The sequence below is a fragment of the Lissotriton helveticus genome, chromosome 4_1 (genome assembly GCF_964261635.1).
Source record: "Lissotriton helveticus chromosome 4_1, aLisHel1.1, whole genome shotgun sequence".
NCBI classification, from domain to species: Eukaryota; Metazoa; Chordata; class Amphibia; order Caudata; family Salamandridae; genus Lissotriton; species Lissotriton helveticus.
Genome location: NC_136063.1, coordinates 400,647,037 through 400,666,259, shown reverse-complemented (window position 1 = coordinate 400,666,259; position 19,223 = coordinate 400,647,037). Strand labels below are relative to the sequence as shown.

Sequence of the window (19,223 nt, the reverse complement as noted above, 5' to 3'; positions counted from 1 at the left end):
GTGACTAATAGGAAATCTTCCTCCACTGCATCAGTGTGTAAGTCCACCCGTGATACTGGGCAGCTCTATGGACTAGTAGGTTAAAACCTATAGTGTCCTCTGGTGGGGGAGGTCTGGAAGGGTATACGTCGTCTTGTAGGACGTAAGGCACATCAGGGGTCTAATCATCCTATGGATTAAGCAACTGAGGGGGACTATTGGTCCCTGCTGGGTCATGTGCACCCTCACCTGTGTCAGAGTGTGTCTCTACATCATCGTCTGGATTAGTGGATGGTGTAGGTGAGTGATGTGGTGGAGGAGGGGAACAGTATGGGGAGGTGGTGGAGAAGGGACTCTTAATGGAGAGGTTGCAATGTCTCTTCTTTGGAGGAGGTGGTGGTGGTGCTGGCGCCTCAAATGATCTTGTCTTGGAGCTAAGAGTCAATTGAACAGACTTAGGATCCTTTACAAGAGTTTTCTGATTAGGATCTGGTGTGAAAAGTTCTTCTGAGTAGGGCAGATCCTTCGGCTCCGTAGGTTTTTTCGGCACAGAGTCGGTAGCTGGTCTTGGATCTTTCGGTTTAGAAGTGTGCCCTTTTGAAATGTCTTTTACCGGAACCTGTTTTTTCGGTTCCGGGTGTTTTTTTGGCTCCGAAGCGTGCGAATCTGGAGCTTCAGGTGTTTTTTTTTTCTCTCGGCTCAGAGTGCAGTTTCGGCATTGATGAGCCGCTGCCAGTCTTGTGCTTAGGTGTCGCAGCAACTGTGGGCGTGGTTGAGGAAGATGGCTTCTTCGGTGTCGGTATAGGATCGGCACCAGGAATAGGCTGACTCGAGCCCGAGCCGCCTGAAGGCTTAGTAGGCTTCTTTGCCGGGCCTGAAGGCGGGGCGTAGGAAGCAGTCTCTCGGTGTGCACCCAGGCCCAAAGGTGAGGGTGTGACCGAAGCCTTTTTTGAGGGTGCCGAGGAAGGGTTGGGGTAGACTGTCTTACTTGCGACCCGTTGAGCTGGAGTGATGTCCTCGACGTCAGAGTCTTCGGCATCTGATTAGCTGGTACTCTCTTCGGCGTGCTGGTGTTCTGGCACGTCGACGCCCTCATCGAAGATGTCGTCTGGGATTGAAGCCGACGAGCGAGCCATAGTTCTTCGAGCTCCTCGGTACCGAATAAAAATAATCTTGGAGTGGAATGAGGCACAAGCGGAACAGTCCTTGGCCTCGTGCTCCGGTGAGAGGCAAAGGTTGCACACCTCAAGTAGGTCAGAGTGGGGAAACTTCGACCCACATCGAGGACACTTCTTGAATGGCGTCCTTTCCATGAGCCACAAAGTAAGGCTTATGTAGCCCGAAGGCCTTCGTCAACGACCAGAATCGAAGAGGTGATGAATCGAGTCGATGTGGAACACGATCGAAACAATACCGTCGAACTGGGTGAGGATTGCGCGCCAAAGGAAATTTGGTTCCAAACCAGAGCGCTGGAAACACATCCGAGCCCGATGGCGGAATAAACCAAGCTACGGATGGAGCCGATGCCCATGCTCAATATGGTCCAAAGGAGGAGTCACCTATCTCGTGACTTCCAAAGAACTTTTCAGGACAACAACAAACTGCAAACATCTGGGCCCAACACCAGGTGGCGATCTATGCACAGTGTGCAATCTGCAGCTCATATGCCTCGAACATTTTAAAAAAAAAAGTATTTATACAAAAAAAAAAAGAGATAGATTGAGTGCTTGAATTAATCTCAGCCACTGGTAATTAATTGGGGCCGCATCCCAGTCCATTGTTATTTTGTACACCTTTAACACCTCCGTTTGAACCAAGCCATATGCACATCAGTCTTGACCTTACTCCTATGGGAACAATCCAGCCTCAACTATTAGGCCAGTTCCTTCTTGGCTGGGTTTAAACTAAGGTGGCAACGAGGGTGAAATACAATGGATTAGGGTGTGGCCAGAGCGACTGCCAGTGGCAGAGATTATTCAAGAATTACATCTATTATTTTTCTTTCTTTATACCCAAAGTTTGAAATAAGCATCCTTCAGTTCCAGGGTTACCAACTAATCATCCAGAAGTTGGGCCAATGTCAGCACCCTGAATTTGCCCTTCCTTAGGAAGATAATCAGATGGCGAAAATGTAGAACAGAAACAAGGGCCCCTGCCATTCTTCACCAGGAAATAGCCGCAACATTCAGTTCCAATTTCCTAGGTGGAAACCGTTCCCTCTGTCCCCTTTGGACAAGAGCCTGTAGTAAGAACCAACTTAGTTGTCTGAAAGTCGCTCTAATGTAGGTGGAAGACGCAGTGGTTTGAAAAGGAATAAAAAACCAAAGCCCCATTTGACATTTTGGAGGACAAATCTGTCTGATGTAATAGGTCACCATCCCTGGAGAGAGGGTCAGATCAGGCCCACTACAGGGAGGTTGTGAGCCACTAAGGGAAAACTAAAAATTCCTGTGGGCTGCTGCCGCAGGTTTGGAAGGCAGAGATGGATGGTATCCCTGTTGAACAGCATTCTCTATGCCTGATCGCCATCACCTAGCCCAAAAGCATAAGGGGTGCTTCCTTTAACAGCAGGAGGGTCTGGAATTGCCTGTATGCCAACCCTGTTTAGAACCCCTTAAAGGGAGGAGTTTGGTGAGGGAAATGTCTGGTAGGAAATCGCAGGCCTAAGGACTGCGTTGTGGTCCAACTTTTCTGTTTCAGGGTGGAATCATCTTTCTCAAACAGGTTAAACCTGCCAAATGAAGCCAGGACATTCCCACAAAAACTAATGGATCTCATCCATTCATGGCGGATCAGGCTGGAACATACATGTGATCAATCAATCAGGAGTTTGTTAAAGCGCGACTACTCACCCGTAAGGGTCTCAAGGCGCTAGGGGTGGGGGGGGGGGCTTGGGGGGTGCAGGTTCCATTCCATCAAGGAGGGGGTCTGTCGAAGAGCCAGGTTTTGAGGTTTCTTGCGAAGATGGGGAGCGATGTTGTCTGTCTGAGGTGGAGCGGAAGGGCGTTCCATGCTTTGGCCGCGAGGAAGGAGAAGGAGCGGCCTCCCGATCTGGTGTTTCTGGTGCGGGGGACCACAGCGTAGGAAAGCTGGGCTGATCGTAGGGTCCTTTGGGGTGCGTGGAATTTGAGTCGGCTGTTCAGGTATGCTGGTCCGGTGCCGTGGAGGGCCTTGTGTGCGTGGGTGAGCATCTTAAAGGTGATTCTCGCCTCGACGGGGGAGCCAGTGGAGTGTGCGCAGGTGCTGGGAGATGTGGCAGTGTTTTGGCAGGTTGAGGACCAGTCTTGCGGCGGCGTTCTGGATGTTCTGTAGCTTGCGGATGAGGTTTTTGTTTATTGCGGCGTAGAGTGCGTTGCCGTAGTCGAGTCTGCTGGTGACCAGGGCGTGAGTGACTGTCTTTCGGTGTTCGAGGGGGATCCATTTGTGGGCCTAAGCCTAAGCAATCAGTGGTGTGCAGGCCAGGGGCCAATGTATTTGCCACCAAGAATTCAAAATTCAAAGAGCTGCTCAATGTTAGTCTCTTTTACAGGTTTAATCACGTCAACGCCATTTCTAGGTATTTCTTGACATATATGCTAGTCATAAGGACAGAGGAGTTGAAATGATTTCTCCAAATCAAGTCATCAACCCATGAGGATGAATCAAAATTAGAGTTTGACAATCGATACTAATGGAGTAAATAGTCTTCACTGTTCGGTAGACTTATGTAATCTAAAAATACCATCTGAAAGAGACATCTAGCCACAGATTCCATACCTTTGAATTTCCCAGGCGTCATATTAGATCCAGAAGATTTTTCTTCGAGCAATACCCCCTGCGTGCCAGTAGGCTTCGTGTGACTTCTGCGCCGTTGTGACATCCACATCACCTATACAGGCACCACATCACCTATACAGGCACCACCTCAGCATGACATCGTTGGTTCTTTCTTCCCGCACCAGAAAGCGCAGATCCCTGAAGAGGGCTACCCTTTGACAAGCTTTTTTTTGTGGATGTTTTGTCGATCCCTTTTTTGGTGTGTAGGTTTTTCCTCATGTCCAAGAAGATTTCCGGGCTCCAATCGTGCGTGGAGTCACTGTCTTGTCATTGACAGACCCAGACCTGGTTTGTCTCTGGTGCCTGGAGTGTGACCACGACTTGAAGTCATGATCTGACTGCCAAAGGTCCAAATTATGTCATTCTCCTCAAAGGTCTTGTTCACGGTTCCAGTCAAGAAGGTCCGGGCACCACTTCGGGAGACACAAGTCTTCGCCTTCCCACTCGAGGTAATCGAGTCAGGCAGATAAGAAGCACAAAAAACATAAGAAATCGAAACGTGCTTTGACTTCTCCCAGTCTGTCAGCCGATAGGACGGAGGAGTCTCCGTGTTCTATGCCTCGTTCCTTTAAACCTGTGCCTGGGTGGGCTCCGGGATTCCACATCTTCCTGGGAGCCAGAGCGACCCCCACTCAGCTCTAAGAATTTTAGGACACTGTGTGCCTCTTATTTGGGCATCGTGACCCTTCCAGCGTGCCTTTCTGCCCCTGCTGGGGCTCCGGTAACGATGACTGAGCCCCTCCACCTCCTCAACCCCTCCCCACAGCATGGATTTTATTTGACTGAGTTTTATATAGCGCGAACTTGACCCGAATCGGGTATCAAAGCACTTTACATAGCACCAGTTGCGTTACATGAGGACATATTCATTTTGGTTAGTCACGGGGCGATTAAGTGATTTGCCCAGAATCAAAGTATGTTCAGCGTCATTGCCGAGACTCAAACCCAGTTCCCCAGATTAGAGGTCCACCGCCCTAGCTGTTAGGCTAACTCCTCTCCAGCCCGATGTTGGTCATGACAGTGCAACCTTCCCCAGCACCAGGCAGACTTGCAACATCAGCCCCATTCTCATTTCCAACGACCCGAATAGGCACCTATCGACAATACCGGCACTGACAGAACCCATAGGACCTAGGTCGGTTTCTCAGACTTATTCTGAAGGGCTAGGAATAGAAAAAGATTGGAAGGGGTTTTCTGGACACTTTGCAAGACCAGCCTTATCAAGACATGGACTGGTACGAGGAACAGGGTGAGGCCAGCGCACTGGGTACCTCTCCAGATTCTGGCCTGCTTTCTCCCCCTACCTGGACTACCAAAGATGGAGCATCTTACGCTATTGGGCGCAACAGTGGCCCGTTGTTCCCAGTCTGCTTTGCAGGTCTACAGAAGCGGCCTTCATCTGCGCCAGCCCTATCCCAGCCACAAGACCGCGCAGGTTCGGTAACTTCAGCACGCTCCAAGAAGCAGACACAGGTCTGGTTAGACCTTCAACCACCCCTCCAGCCTCAGCATCCAAACTTCCAAGTCTGGCCCCTACAGAGATCATGGGCAGCGAGTTGGTGGCAGGATCTGCCATCACCTCCACCGCAGGTAGAACATTACTTCAGACAGATGGGTTCTCCAGATAAGCAAAAGAGGCTTCTCACTTCCCTTCAAGACTACCCCTCCCTCCAAGCCTCCAGCTTACGACCGGCTGATCGAGGATTACCTGACTTTGCGTCAGGAGAAAGTCATGACCTGCTTGGCCAAGGGAGCCAAAGAGAAGGTTCTGGCACCAGAAGTAGGCTGTTGTCATTTCCACTACTGGTATGCCTGCTCTGCAGTGGGACTTGAAGTTTCAGTAGGTACAGCATCAGGGGAATCACCGTCATTGTCCAGATCTCGGAGGGAACTGCACAAGACCTGCAGTGGTGGCTGACCAACCACGATTAGGTCAGAGGCAGAACAGTCTACCATCCCCAACCAGATCACACAGTAGTGACAGATGCGTCGCTCTTGGGATGGGGCGGCTATCTGGGTGAGGTGGAGGTCAGAGGACTCTAGTCTCTGGCTTTATCTGGAGGTGATGAAGTTTGGCGGCAGTCCATCCCAGTGGAACCACACCTGGTGGCGGATAGAGGCTGATGGAAGCCCAACACCTTCCGCTAAAGTTAAGAACTTGGGGATCATTTTTGATGATCAACTGGGTTTCTCTGCCCAGATCAATCACGTAACCTCCACTTGTTTCTACATACTGAAGCTTCTGAGGAAGGTGTTACCTTTTATTCCACATGACCTAAGAGAAACAGTGGTAGTGGCCTTAGTCTTATCCCGCCTAGACTACTGCAATGCTTTATTCATAGGCATTTACAAGGAACAAAAGAACAAATTGCAGGCCATACAAAATGCTGCAGCATGATTATTGAATAGCCCAAAAGGTCAGCCATTAAGTCGATGCACTGGCTTCGAATACAGCAACGTCTGGAATTTAAGGCCTTGTCTGGTACATAAGACATATGGTGGAGGGGCAGCAGATATTCGAAAAATCTTACACTGGTATATTCCTACTAGAAGTCCTAGATCAGTTAACTCTGGCCTCATCTGTGCCACTAAAGTCAGTACAGCTAGATGGGGTGGAAAGAGCCCATCACACTGTGCAGTCAGGCTGTGGTACCAACCACCTATCACAGTTAAACTCCAACCAAACAGGACATGGTCGGGAAGCAAATAAAAACTCAGCAGTTTCCTAGGGCATAATCGACAGGCACCGCTACTGCTAGACCGTCTCACCTTAGCGCCAATACGCCTTGGCATTCGAGCGCTCTATAAATCTTAATGCTATCCTATCCTATCCTAATCCCGACTCCAAATCGAGCTCTGAGCAATTTGTTTGGCATAGAAAGCCTTTCAGTAACAGGAAAGCTGGTTCAAGGGTTAAGGAACAACATCAGTGCCATGTGGTACTGGAATAAACAGGGCAGGTGGGGTTGTGGGCACTTTGTCCAGAGGACCTGCATCTCTGGGCATGGCTGGACAGCAGGGCATATCCCTAGTGGTTCAACATCTGGCAAGTTCTCCTAATGTCTAGTCGGACAAAGTCGGCCGTTGATGCGTAGCAGATCACAAATGGAGTCTCCAGCCAGAGGTGGCGCAAGGTCTCTTTAAACAGTGGAGAGAGCCCTAGTTAGATATTTTCGTCTCTGCTTAGAATGTGCAATGTCAGCAGTTGTGCACGCTGGAGTTTCCAAGGTGGCTCTCCCTCAGAGAAGCTTTTAGTCTCAAGTGGAACCGACTCCTCCTATAAACCTTTCTGCCCATACCACGACTGCCAAAAGTGCTCAGGAATATCAGGGCCCAGGTCATTTTTGTGGCTCTAGACTAAGCATGGAGGGACCGGTATCCAGAGCAAATGGAGCATCAATCCTCCAAACAGGCTGCCTATTCGGGAGGATCTTCTGTCGCAACAGCAGGGGAGGGTTCCTCCACTCAAACCAGACAACTCTACGCCTTCTTGCATGGACACTGAGCGGCTGTGGCCGATAGCATTCGACCTTCCTCTCGAAGTTTGAAATGTTATTTTGGAGACCAGGTAGCCGCCCGCCAAGACCGTGTACCCCTGCCAATAGAACAAATGCGTAAAATATTGTTTGGAAAGGTCTACTGATCCTCTTTCTGCTGTCATTTTTCAAGTTTTGTTTTTCATTTTGACCCTTGCCTAGCAGGACTCCGCATTGGGAACTCTCCAAGGTTATCTTTCGGCCCCGTCTGGCTTCCTGAGGCTTCATTATTTAAATCTCCTATTCTAAATAGATTCCTCAATGACCTTGTAGGATTAGTTACTTACCTGTAATCCTAATTCTCTTCCAGGGGTATACTCATTAAAGTCATAAGCACTGAATAATCTCCGCCCATGAGTGGGAACCCGGAACACAACTAAATATATGTGTATATATATAAAAAATAGTACATAGTACTAAACAAATTATACAAATATATATATGTATAAACCAATAATATGCAGCCCATCCATAACCTATAGGCTAATAAGGCCATCATTACATACTGTCTACAGCATGAAAATACACCATATAAACAATGCAATAAACCGGCATAAGCCTAAAATGCATTCCATAAATAGCAAATCCTTTTATTTTCATCAAGGAACCTGTAATAAAAGGCAATTAGCCTAAGCAGGCTGCATATAGAAAAAATATCCCTGTACAGAAAATCAGACTGACACCTTGCCTTTAAGGCCTCAGAGAATCTGAACACTTTGCCTTTAAGGCCTCTAGGGGAACTCTGCTCCCATCATGCCCCACAGGTAACAGCTAGGTCAGTTATTTTGTATGGTACAGTAAACCTTGCAGGTATCAGCATATAAAAGTGCAATAACATATTAAAGCATAAAAATCACTGCTCGCCCGGGGAGGCGGGAGGGTGCTTATGACTTTAATGAGTATACTCCTGTAAGAGAACAAGGATTACAGGTAACTAATCCTTCTCTTCCAGGGGATACTCATTAATAGTCATAAGCACTGAATAGAATAGCAAGCTCCTACCCACTTAGAAGCGAGCAAGCAGAAAAAAGGAAATAACAGCTTTGACACACATATCTTAGCTAGAATTAGCAAAAAAAATATCCTGAGCGATGTCTGCCCAACCTGAGCATCTGCCTGTGTGTCTGAATAAAGACAGTAATGGCGAGTAAAGGTATGAACTGAACGTCATGTAGCTGCATTAAAGATTTCTGCCATAGAAACATTTCTAAGGAGAGCTGTAGTGGAAGCTTTCCCTCTTGTTGAATGAGCCTTAGGTCTCCCTGACAAAGACCTGTTTGACAACTGATACGCTAGGAGAATGCAAGACACAATCCATCTAGATATGGACCTCTTGGAAGCCGCAGGGACTGTATTAATAAGACCATAGTTAATGAACAAACGGTCTGAGTGTTCTGTCCAGATAAAACTTAAGAACTCTTAAGATCTAAAGAGTGTAGAGCTCTTTCAGGAGGATTGGTAGGATTTGGGGAAAAAGTCGGCATGGTTATAGTCTGATTAATGTGAAAATCTGACACTACCTTGGGCAAAAGGCAGGATGCGTCCTAAGTACTACTCTATTAGCATGGAACACAGTGAAAGGTTCCTTGCAACACAGAGCCTGGATTTCGCTCACTCTACAAGCAGAAGTAATGGCTACAAGGAACGCTACCTTCCAAGTTAAGTGCTGCAAGGAGGCCTTATGTATAGGTTCAAAAGGAGCTCCCATTAATTTAGTTAACACCACATTAAGCTCCCAAGGTGGGGAAGGTGAGCTGACTGGCGGATACACCTTTCTTAAACCCTCCAGAAAATCTTTCACTACAGGCATCCTAAAAAAAGAGGTCCGAGTAGGCAATTTCCTGTAGGACGTGATCGCTGCAAGGTGGACATTAATAGAGTTAAACTGAAGACCAGACCTCGCCAAATGTGACAGATAAGGTAGAATCACCTGTTCCTGACCATGTATAGGATCAAAATCATTGTTCTCACACCACAGAAAAAATTGTTTCCATTTAAAACCATATGATTTCCTTGTAGAATGTTGCTTTGCCTCTTTAAGGATATGCATACACTCTGGATTCAACTGCAAGTGTCCATACTGGATGACTTCAAGAGCCATGCTGCCAGGCGTAAGGAGCACAGGTTGGGGTGGAACACTCTCCCATTCTTCAATTCAAAAAAACTTTATTGCGGCCATTTATGGCCATAAAAGCACATTTAAAATTAACATCTTATAATCCAAACTGAATTATGGTAATAGATCCGATCGTGCTAAGCGTCTAGGCATAGAATAGGGAATAGTACATTTTAAAAATATAAAATCATCATTTTGGGAATTTCATAATTATATAACAATCTGAAAAATATAATTTCGATAAAAGCGATCATAAAATTCGGAATATATTTCAAAGATCGACTCCAAACCCAGGGTAGTACCAGTAGACCTCAGAGCAACTGAACCCCGGGCCACTTCAATTAAGAATAACATTTCCTGGATCAAACATGGAACCAGAGAGTAGAGAATGTTATAAGTTACTTGCGGTCTGATCCACTTTTAACAGATTCCTTCTCATTGACCACATAGAAAACAAAAATTTCGATATTACAAAGACATGGACCGGATCAGTATCTGTTTTTAGGATCCTGCAGAAATCAAGATAACTCCTGATTCCCAGGTTCCTACAATGTTGAATAATCCACTTCTGCCTAGGTAACTTATATGCCCCACAGAAGAGCATTACATGGACCATGGTTTCTTCCTCCACGTGGCACCCAGGACAGGGTTTAATAGGTGCTCCCACCCACTTATTAGTAATGGAAAATAGCAGTAGGGTTCCGTATCTAAACTGTAAAAACCACTTCTTTGCTAGAGTTGGTTGGATAGAGTCCAGCACCCGCTCAAACTCATAGTGGCACTTAAAATCCAGAAACCCATGTTAGGCTCGCGGAATTTGCTGACTGGCTCTCCCCTTCTGCTTGGACAGAAGATCCGGGCGACACGGCAACCTCCTGTGTGGCAGTTCTGACAATTGAAGGAGATCTGGAAACCACCATTGACGTGGCCATGCGGGGGGCAATCAGAATCATCCTGGACTTGGTTTTGTACATCCTGTTGATTACTGTTGGGATCAATGGGGTCGGAGGAAAAGCGTACAGTAAGTTCTGACATTCCCTTGAGACCCGACTTGGGGAAACCTGGACGCGAAGACGGGGCATTTTGCGTTTCCCGTGTCTGAGAACAGGTCGATATCTGGAATTCCCCATGCTTGAAAAATACTGTTTGCGACCTTGTTGAGGACCCAATCGTGAGCCTAGACGTCGTCCTTGCTGAGGAAATCCGCCTGCGAGTTGAGGGACCCGGGCAGATGCACCGCTGTTATCGACAAGTCTCTCACCAGTAACCAATTCCAGATGGTCTGGGCTTCCATGGAAAGAGTCCAGAAACCCCCCTGCTTGTTTAAATAATACATTGTAGTTGTATTGTCTGTTTGCACTAGGAGGGACTGAGACTGGGATGATGGAAAGAGGGACTTGAGAGCCAGATGAACGGCCCTTCGTTCCAGCAGGTTGATTTAATAGCCCTTCTCGGAGTCCGACCATAGCCCTTGTACTTGCAGAGGGCCCATATGAGCACCCCAACCCTGGAGAGAGGTTTCTGTGATAAGTTTGAGTAGGAGGATCTTGATGAAAAGGCACTCCTTGCATTAAGTGGGACCTCTTCATCCACCATCGGATGGAATCTTTACCGGACTGATAAAGTATTCGATCCTCCCAGCACCTCATCCTCTGCCTCCTATGATCCTCTAAACACTGTTGCAGAGGATGCATGTGCAATCTTGCGTTTGGAACTATGAAGATGTACGATGCCATCGACCCCAGGAGAGAGGATACTTGGCGAACTGTCGGGGAAGTGGCTTGAAAAAGAAGCTGACACTTTGTCCTGATGGATAACCACCTCTCCTCCGAAGGACAAACGTTTTCTTTTTCTGTGTCCAAGAGAGCTCCCAGATAGTGGATTTGCTGTGTTGGGTTCATTATCGATTTCTTGAAATTGACCTGAAGACCCAACTTGTGCATGAGGTGAAGGCATATTGAAAGATGATCTTCCAGAAGAGATGGAGACGAACTTTTCAGAAGCCAGTCATCCAAATGAAAATCCTCTGTCTCCGAAGGAAGGCAGCTACCACCGCCATACACTTTGAGAATGTTCGGGGAGCTGACTTTAGTCTGAACGGAAGTACTGCATACTGGTAGTGATGAACAGACACTTGAAATCTGAGAAATTTGCGATGCCTCTGAAATTGGAACATGAAAATATGCATCCTTCAGGTCGATGGAACACATCCAGTCCCCCTGATGTAACTGGGGAAATATTTGATGAAGCGCTAACATCCGAAATTTCTCCCTTCGAATGAATCTGTTCAACAATCTTAAATCCAGTATAGGTCTGAATTCTGCATTGGGACCTTTCTTTCTCACCAAGAAGAAGCGGGAGTACAGACCTTGGTTTCTCTGTGAAAGAGGAACTTCCTCTATGGCGTTTTTGGAGGAGGTGATTTGAATTTGAGGAGATAACCATTTTGGATTATGTCGATGACCCACGTGTCATTTGTTAATATTCTCCACTCGTCCAAGTATAAAGCAATGCTTCCTCCTACCAGAGTGGACCACAGCTGTGGAGTAAGTTCTTTCTCATTGCTTCTGAGGCTGTTTCACAGCAGAAGACTGCTGTCTATTTCCTTCTCTGCCTCGCCCAGGCCTGCACAGTTGAAACTGCGACCTCTGTTGAGACTGGCCCTGGTTTTGAGACGACCAGTTTGTTTGCCCCCGCTGTTGAAACAACCTCTTGTCATAGGGGCGAAAACGACGGCGGAACTCTTTTCTCTAGGTCAACCGCTTTTAGAGTGTCAAGCTCCGCTTTCATTTTGGCCATCTCATCATCCGCATGAGATCCAAATAATGTTGTCCCATTGAGTGGCAGATTGACTAGTTTCCTTTGGGCATCTGGCTTAAGGCATGTGAGGCGCAGCCATGCCGACCTCCTAGAACATATGCCGTGGGCATAACCATGCGCTGCAAGATCCGCAGAATCAGCCTCCGCACTTCTACTTTGATTTGCAACCAAACCACCTTCTTCCAAAATCTCAAGGAAATCCTTCTGGTCTTCCTTAGGTAGCTTCTCCGCAAACCTAGACAGAGTCCCATAGCAGGCGATCATAGCGACCCAGCAAAGCCGCACCACTGGCCACTCATGACTGATCCAGCCGTGTTAGACATCCTCCGCCCCAGCCGTGTTACACATCCTCCGCCCCAAGGAGTCCATGTTTTTACTGTCTTTCTCTGGCGGAGCAGATGAGAAAGACGTAGCTGAGTGAGCCTTCCTGGCCGCCGCCACTATAAGAGAATCTGGCGGTGGATCTGTACGCAGGAAAAGAGGATCCTGATCCAGTGCTTTATACTTTTTTGCAATTCTTGAAGGTCCTGAGCCCACCGTAGCTGGTGTCAAGAAAGTTTTCATTGCAGGTTCCAACAAACCAGGCACCAACGGAAGAAGAGGTCTAGCAGAAGATTTATAATGTAGAGTTTCAAATAGGACAGAAGACTTCACAGGAGGCACTGCCATCGTTATATTGAATTTGCTAGCCCTAAGGCACAATACCTCATTGAAAGTTCCCAGATCATCCACCGGAGAGATCCTGGAAGGTGGTGTCGATGAGATTGTGGGTGAATAGTCTCTGTAAGACGACCTCGATGGAGACGAAGAAGCAGGAGATCTATGCCGCTCCCTAGAATGCAAACGCCTCTCCACCGGAGATCTAGATCTTCTCGGAGAACCACCAGCCGGTGGTCTTGAAGCTTCCAAAGTAAGAGGCCTGTCATTGGGCCTTGGCTGCATTTTCCAATGGCGTATACTTTCCAGCCATCTAGGGGACATGTTCACAGGAGGTGTTCTACGCACCGGAAAGCACTCCGGGTAACCTGCACAATCTGAATTCCCATTGAGGCAGAAGACGCTGAAGAAGAACTCCAAATAGACTGTGGAGATCTTGAAACCGCCTCTCTGGGGACCAATTGTCTCCCCTTGACGCTGAATGTCTCGACGTCAAGCCAGAATGCACCACAATGGAAGATTCTTTATGCGGAGAGGTTCTGACCACTGAAGACCTGTCCACAGATGCCCTCGACGTCGGGTCTTCTGACGTAGACCTTGGAGGATCAGCCAAAGCCCTAGACGCCAGCTCCGACCTCGACAAAGAACTATGAGAGGTCCGAGAGGCCGATCTAGAATGTCTCGACGCCGACCGCGAGGCAGGTGGCGGAGACCTCGATGTCTACTTCCTCGACGTCGATTGCCTTTTCGACGTCGACAGAGCCCTTTCACGCCTCGAGCACGAGGCATGTCTCAACGTCGACTTATGTCTCGACGGAGACCTTGATCATCTTCTTTTCTCAGGTCTCGACGGAGATCTCACTTTCTCTCCCTACGTCGCTCTCAAGCTTCCTCTCGACGTCGACCTCACTCTCTCTCGACGTCGATCGTCTCACTCTCGACGTCGTCCTTACAGCAACCGACACCAAATGCCTCGACAAGTTTCGACGGCGACCTCGATCTCCGCTTCGACATCGACTTGTGCCTGAACGTCGATGACTTCGACGTCGTCTCCATTGGTCTCGATGTCGACGTCAAACTCACTTTCTTCGACGTCGACGCTTCCTGATGTTTTTTTTGTTTTTACCTTCAGGAGAAGCAGACCTTCGACTTTTTGCCTAAGAAGAGGGCCTTCCAGATGAAAACTCACTTCTCCCCCCCTTTTCATGATGTCTTTCTCTCTCCAGAAGTCCCAAAAGCCGAATCTTCTCTCTTTCCTTCAAGGTTCTTCTGGAAAGCTTGAGGCAATGATAACATTTTTCCACATCATGTGTGGAAGGTAGACAAACCACACAAACAAAATGGGGATCTGTTTTAGACATCTTCTTCCCACAGGAAGGACATTTGTAGAATAAAGGTGGCATAACTGACTAAATAATTCTGAAGAATTAGTCAGAAAAGGTAGAATATTACCACCAGCAGCAAATACTGCCAAATAAGACAGGAAAAAAACAAATTTTGACTGAAAAACAATCAAATTCAGCAGAGCTCAAGTTCCAGGTTCCTCACAGAACAAGCCAGAAAAAAGTACTGACCTAACTGTCACCTGTGGGGCATGATGGGAGCAGAGTTCCCCTAGAGGCCTTAAAGGCAAAGTGTTCAGATTCCTTGAGGCCTTAAAGGCGAGGTGTCAGTCTGATTTTATGTACAGGGATATTTTTTCTATATGCAGCCTGCTTAGGCTAATTGCCTTTTATTACAGGTCATTTGAGGAAAATAAAAGGATTTGCTATTTATCGAATGCATTTTAGGCTCATGCCTGTTTATTGCATTGTTTATATGGTGTATTTTCATGCTGCAGAAAGAATGTAATGATGGCCTTATTAGCCTATAGGTTATGGATGGGCTGCATATTATTGGTTTATACATTTATATGTGTATAATTTGTTTAGTATGTACTATTGTTTATATATTTACACATGTATATGTATTTAGTTATGTGTTCCTGGTTCCCGCTCATGGGCGGAGTTTATTCAGTGCTTATGACCATTAATGAGTATCGCCTGGAAGAGAACATATGTTCCCACCTTCCCTTTTCACTATGCCTCAGAGGGACCTTAATTTGGTTTTTATCTTCCTAATGAGTGCTCCATTCGAACCTCTGCACAACTGCCCCCTTCGGTTGCTTATCAAAATAGCCATTTTAGTGGCAATAACTTCCTGCCAGGAGGGTGAGGGAATTCCAGGCTTTGTCATCCAAGCCTCTGTACCAGACAATATTCACTAATACATTTGTGGTTCATACTAGGTCCTCTTTCCCTGGAAGGTGGAAACACCATTCCATGTTGGACAATCTGTCACCTTGTTCACTTTCTAAGCTCCTCAGCACCCCTCTAAAAAAGAGGAGTAACTTCATCCTCTGGAGATACTCAGGGTGAACGACTAACTCTTCATGGGGTATGTTGGAACAAAGAATGGTTGTACGGTGTAGAAGACTATCTTGTGATGGGCCTTTCTCTGCATCAAAAGTTGCTTCGCCCTGAGCAAAAAACACCCCCATGCAGGCTTAAGGGCTCATTCCACCAGAGCCAAAGCTACTACCACAGCGTTTCAACATGGAGTTCCAGTAATCAACATTTGTCAGGCAGCAATGTTGGCATCGATTTACACATTCACCAAGCACTACTGCCTGGACAGTCAAGTCCGCAGAGATAGCCTTTTTGGTGCTCTGTCCTGCAGGACTTCATGGTCTAAACTTGTCCATAGTCCCTCCTCCTGGGATGTTATTGCTTGGGTATCCATTCAAAGGTTAGGAATCTGAGGCTAGATCATGTCGCTACCAGATAAGGCACTACCGAAGGTAATTCACTTGTCCATTAATCACAAGACTGGTAAAAAAGAACGGCTGATAGACATTTTCTTATGCTATATTGGCTGCTAGACTAACGTTGATAAAGCAAATGTTTACCAGGCTTCGCCAAATAAAGAATATATTGTAATACCAGCTTCTCTTGGCATAAGCTCAAGCGAATCTTGTTCCTCAAACACTATAGGCAGGGTATTTCACTGGAACTTAATAGGTCAAAACTGTTGACAACCTCCTAGCCTACTTCAGAAAGGTTACAATTACAACTAACATTTAAATGAGCCTATTTCAGGTTTTGATGACTTATGTGGTCAAGTTTAAAGACAATACACTGTAGCAGACAAAACTACATTTAGCCCTGAAAAGTAACGCCCAACTGCCTGGAACTCCTGTGAGGTTGCTCCAATTATGTCAAGGGCACAACAAAGGACATGACCAAGCTAGCCCTTTTGGGTTAAAACTAGTCTACCCCTCTCATGCAAAAAAACTAACAAATATGCCTGGTCAAATGTTCTAAGGAGCATTCCTCTTAGAAATAGGGTTGGGATCAAATCAAACAATTTTGTTGGAAAAAGGTACAACAATGGAGCTGCCTTTCCTCTCCGTCACCCTCCAACTCAATGAAAATGACTGCAAGTACGTAAGTGCAGAAGGCCAATACATGGATGTTGGTGAATTATAGTAAGGTGAGGTTGCCAGGAGTCACAGATGAGCCTACTTTGAAGGGACCCTAGATTTCATTGATGTGTCTTTTGATGTAATACATGGTTGTTATACCGCCATTTGAATTAACATATAGTTTGACATTATGCAGTAAAGAGGAAAATGGAGAGTCAAGAGAGCCACCTCCGGTTGCATGTTTACCTCAAGCCCTTTGTTTTGCCTAAATGCCTCAAACAACCATCATTTAAACATTTGTCACCATAGAAGTGAAGGAATTGGTTTCTGGAATAAATAAATAAAATAAATGGATCAGTCTTGAGTATGAACTTCTAATGGGGTTAATGGGAGAGGGACAGAATAACAGAAGGGCAACACTGCTTCTCATTCTGGTCTCCATTACTAACAATTGAAATTTCAAGCATTCCTGGAGAGTTACTAGTTAAAATAAAGTAATGCAAGTATGAACATTAAAAATTCCAGCAAACATGGTATGGAAATGAATGATCTAGCTGTAAATCAAGAAATAGATTTAATCAGGGAAGCAAATGATAAGAGATGTCTCATAAGTGCATCACTAATGCATTTCTTGCATACCAGAGTTTCCAGGATGAACGAGATTGACTTGCTCCTACATGGGTAGATTATAAACTGTGCTCCTAACTGTCTAATTAAGTTCACTACTGTGTTGGGTGAATCCTTAGATTGTGTCCATGAGGTGCAGCTCATATGATGCGTCCTTCTCCTCAACATCTAGGCCCTCTCATGCCAGGCAATGGGTTGTGTAAAACATTACCACTGCACAAGTACCACAACCTCCTAGCCTTAAGAAGAAAACTCAATACTGCCTTATTCTAAAGCTCAGTGGTTCAGTTAATGTCCGTTTCTTTCATGGAAGCACCAAGAAGTAGTTAAGTTATGCTGTCTGTGCTATTAATCCCCCAAAATATAAATCAGCTATCAAAGACTGAAAAAGGAACAGGCTTCTAAATGATGTTATAGTGGTTCCAAGTGATGACTGAATTAGGAAAAACACTGTATTCCTCCCCTCCCCTTAGGCAGCACTGGTACCATTCAGTTTGTAACATGTTTTCATGTCTTTAGGCATCACATTTTCTTTTAAACATTGACACAACTGTTCACATAAAAACATGCATCAAGCTTGCTCACGTACACTGGATAAAACCATATCTAAAGACTGCTTGACAGTTAAGAAATATTTTCCCAAGGTAACAAATTCAGTTTGAGAAAACCAAAACCGTACACAACAATTTTGCTGTAAACCAAAAAAAAAAAAAAAAAAAAAAAAAAAAAAAAAAGAAGATTAAAAGCCCGACACCAGGAGTTACAGAATCTTCACTTAACAGAGAATCCTCACTCCAGAAAGGGCAAAAAGACTGTCTGTGCAATCAATTGAGAGACACTAGCCGCTGACTGCCTTAAGGAGCATAAAGTCCATTTTTACCTACCCCTCATTGGTTTCTGTTTTTTACTAGGATTTTCAAACAAAAGAAATTATATTAACAGATTCAAATTGTTATAAATTAAATCCACTGTTTTGAAATATCACAATGTCATGTTGATACATAACAAAATTAGATGATTACTATGGAGAATAAAGAACATGCAAATCTTATAAACACAAGAGGTGCTTCATCACAAATGACATTCCGATGTAAGTTTATCAATATACAAATCATAATAAATATTTTGAAGTGGCAAAAGCCCTGCATGCCATACCTCTTCCAACTGAAATTCAGTTCCAGTGAATCCACTTCCAATATCCAATATGTTCATTTTAAAGCCAAGCTCCTCCTGAAGGGGAATTGTATATAATACCAATTAGGAAAAAAACATTACTCGTGACCACGCCAAATCTAATTATGTTCTAAATCCATGTTTCTCCCACTATGTAGCAGACTTCCTATCACTTCCACTGGTGGTAACAATTTACATTATGGTGTAGAATGGGGGACAGCATGATAATAGGTTTGACTGTGGTTGAAACACGCACAGGATGGACTAACATGACGACCCTATATAATCTCTAATGCTAACAACCATGAAAATACTATGAACGTGTTTTAAGACTCGCAGGGATAAGTTTAAATAAAAAAAACTAGAATACCATTAAGAAAGAAATGGTTGCTTGCTTGTAGTCCTAGTTCTATACCATACGAACCGTCATTGAAGAAATAAATGCTAGAATATTTTGCTGCTATCCGGATGGACCACAGACGAATTTTCATTAAAATATGTCCCACTGCAAAATTTAACCAGGATGTCCGTGTTCATCTGTCTATATGATGAGCAATGCTCTGTAATAACGTATAAGGGCTACATTGTTTCCAGGAATTTCCTTAATGAATCTTAGTAAAGATTTCAAGCCTTCATTGCAGCATCTGATATGCAAGAAAAGTGTGATGTTTAAGGCGGAAATGCAGGCTGATTGAAAGGCGAGTGAAAAAAAAAAAGGGGGAACTGACTTTATATCAGTAGCTTCCACTAACTGTATTGACAGTTACCTCACAGATTACAGTACCATCAGTGATCAGTTAAAAGTTATATTTGCCTTCCAATGCCCAAATATACCCATCTGGGGAGGCTGTGGATCATTTATTTAAACAAAGATTCTGATGATGCAGAACTATTAACTAGGAATAAATAACCTTTACTTCTGCATTGTAGGCTCTTTATTGATAGTCAAATGCGGCGTTGGAAGATTAAAAAAATACAAAAAAACACAAGCTGAAGGCAGCTCTGGGGCAGCAGGAAAAACACATTAATCCTAAGT

At 45.4% G+C, this 19,223-nt stretch overlaps 1 protein-coding gene across 2 annotated transcripts in view; it reads right to left on the bottom strand.

Annotated features, from left to right (window-relative positions):
• Nucleotides 1–19,223, bottom strand: part of AZIN1 (antizyme inhibitor 1) — a 590,344-nt gene that overhangs the window by 204,383 nt on the left and 366,738 nt on the right. For both annotated transcript variants that reach the window (XM_078686910.1, XM_078686911.1), the window contains exon 8: nt 18,170–18,244. In XM_078686910.1, coding sequence (XP_078543036.1) covers nt 18,170–18,244 — 75 coding nt within the window. The remainder of the gene's footprint in view (nt 1–18,169; nt 18,245–19,223) is intronic.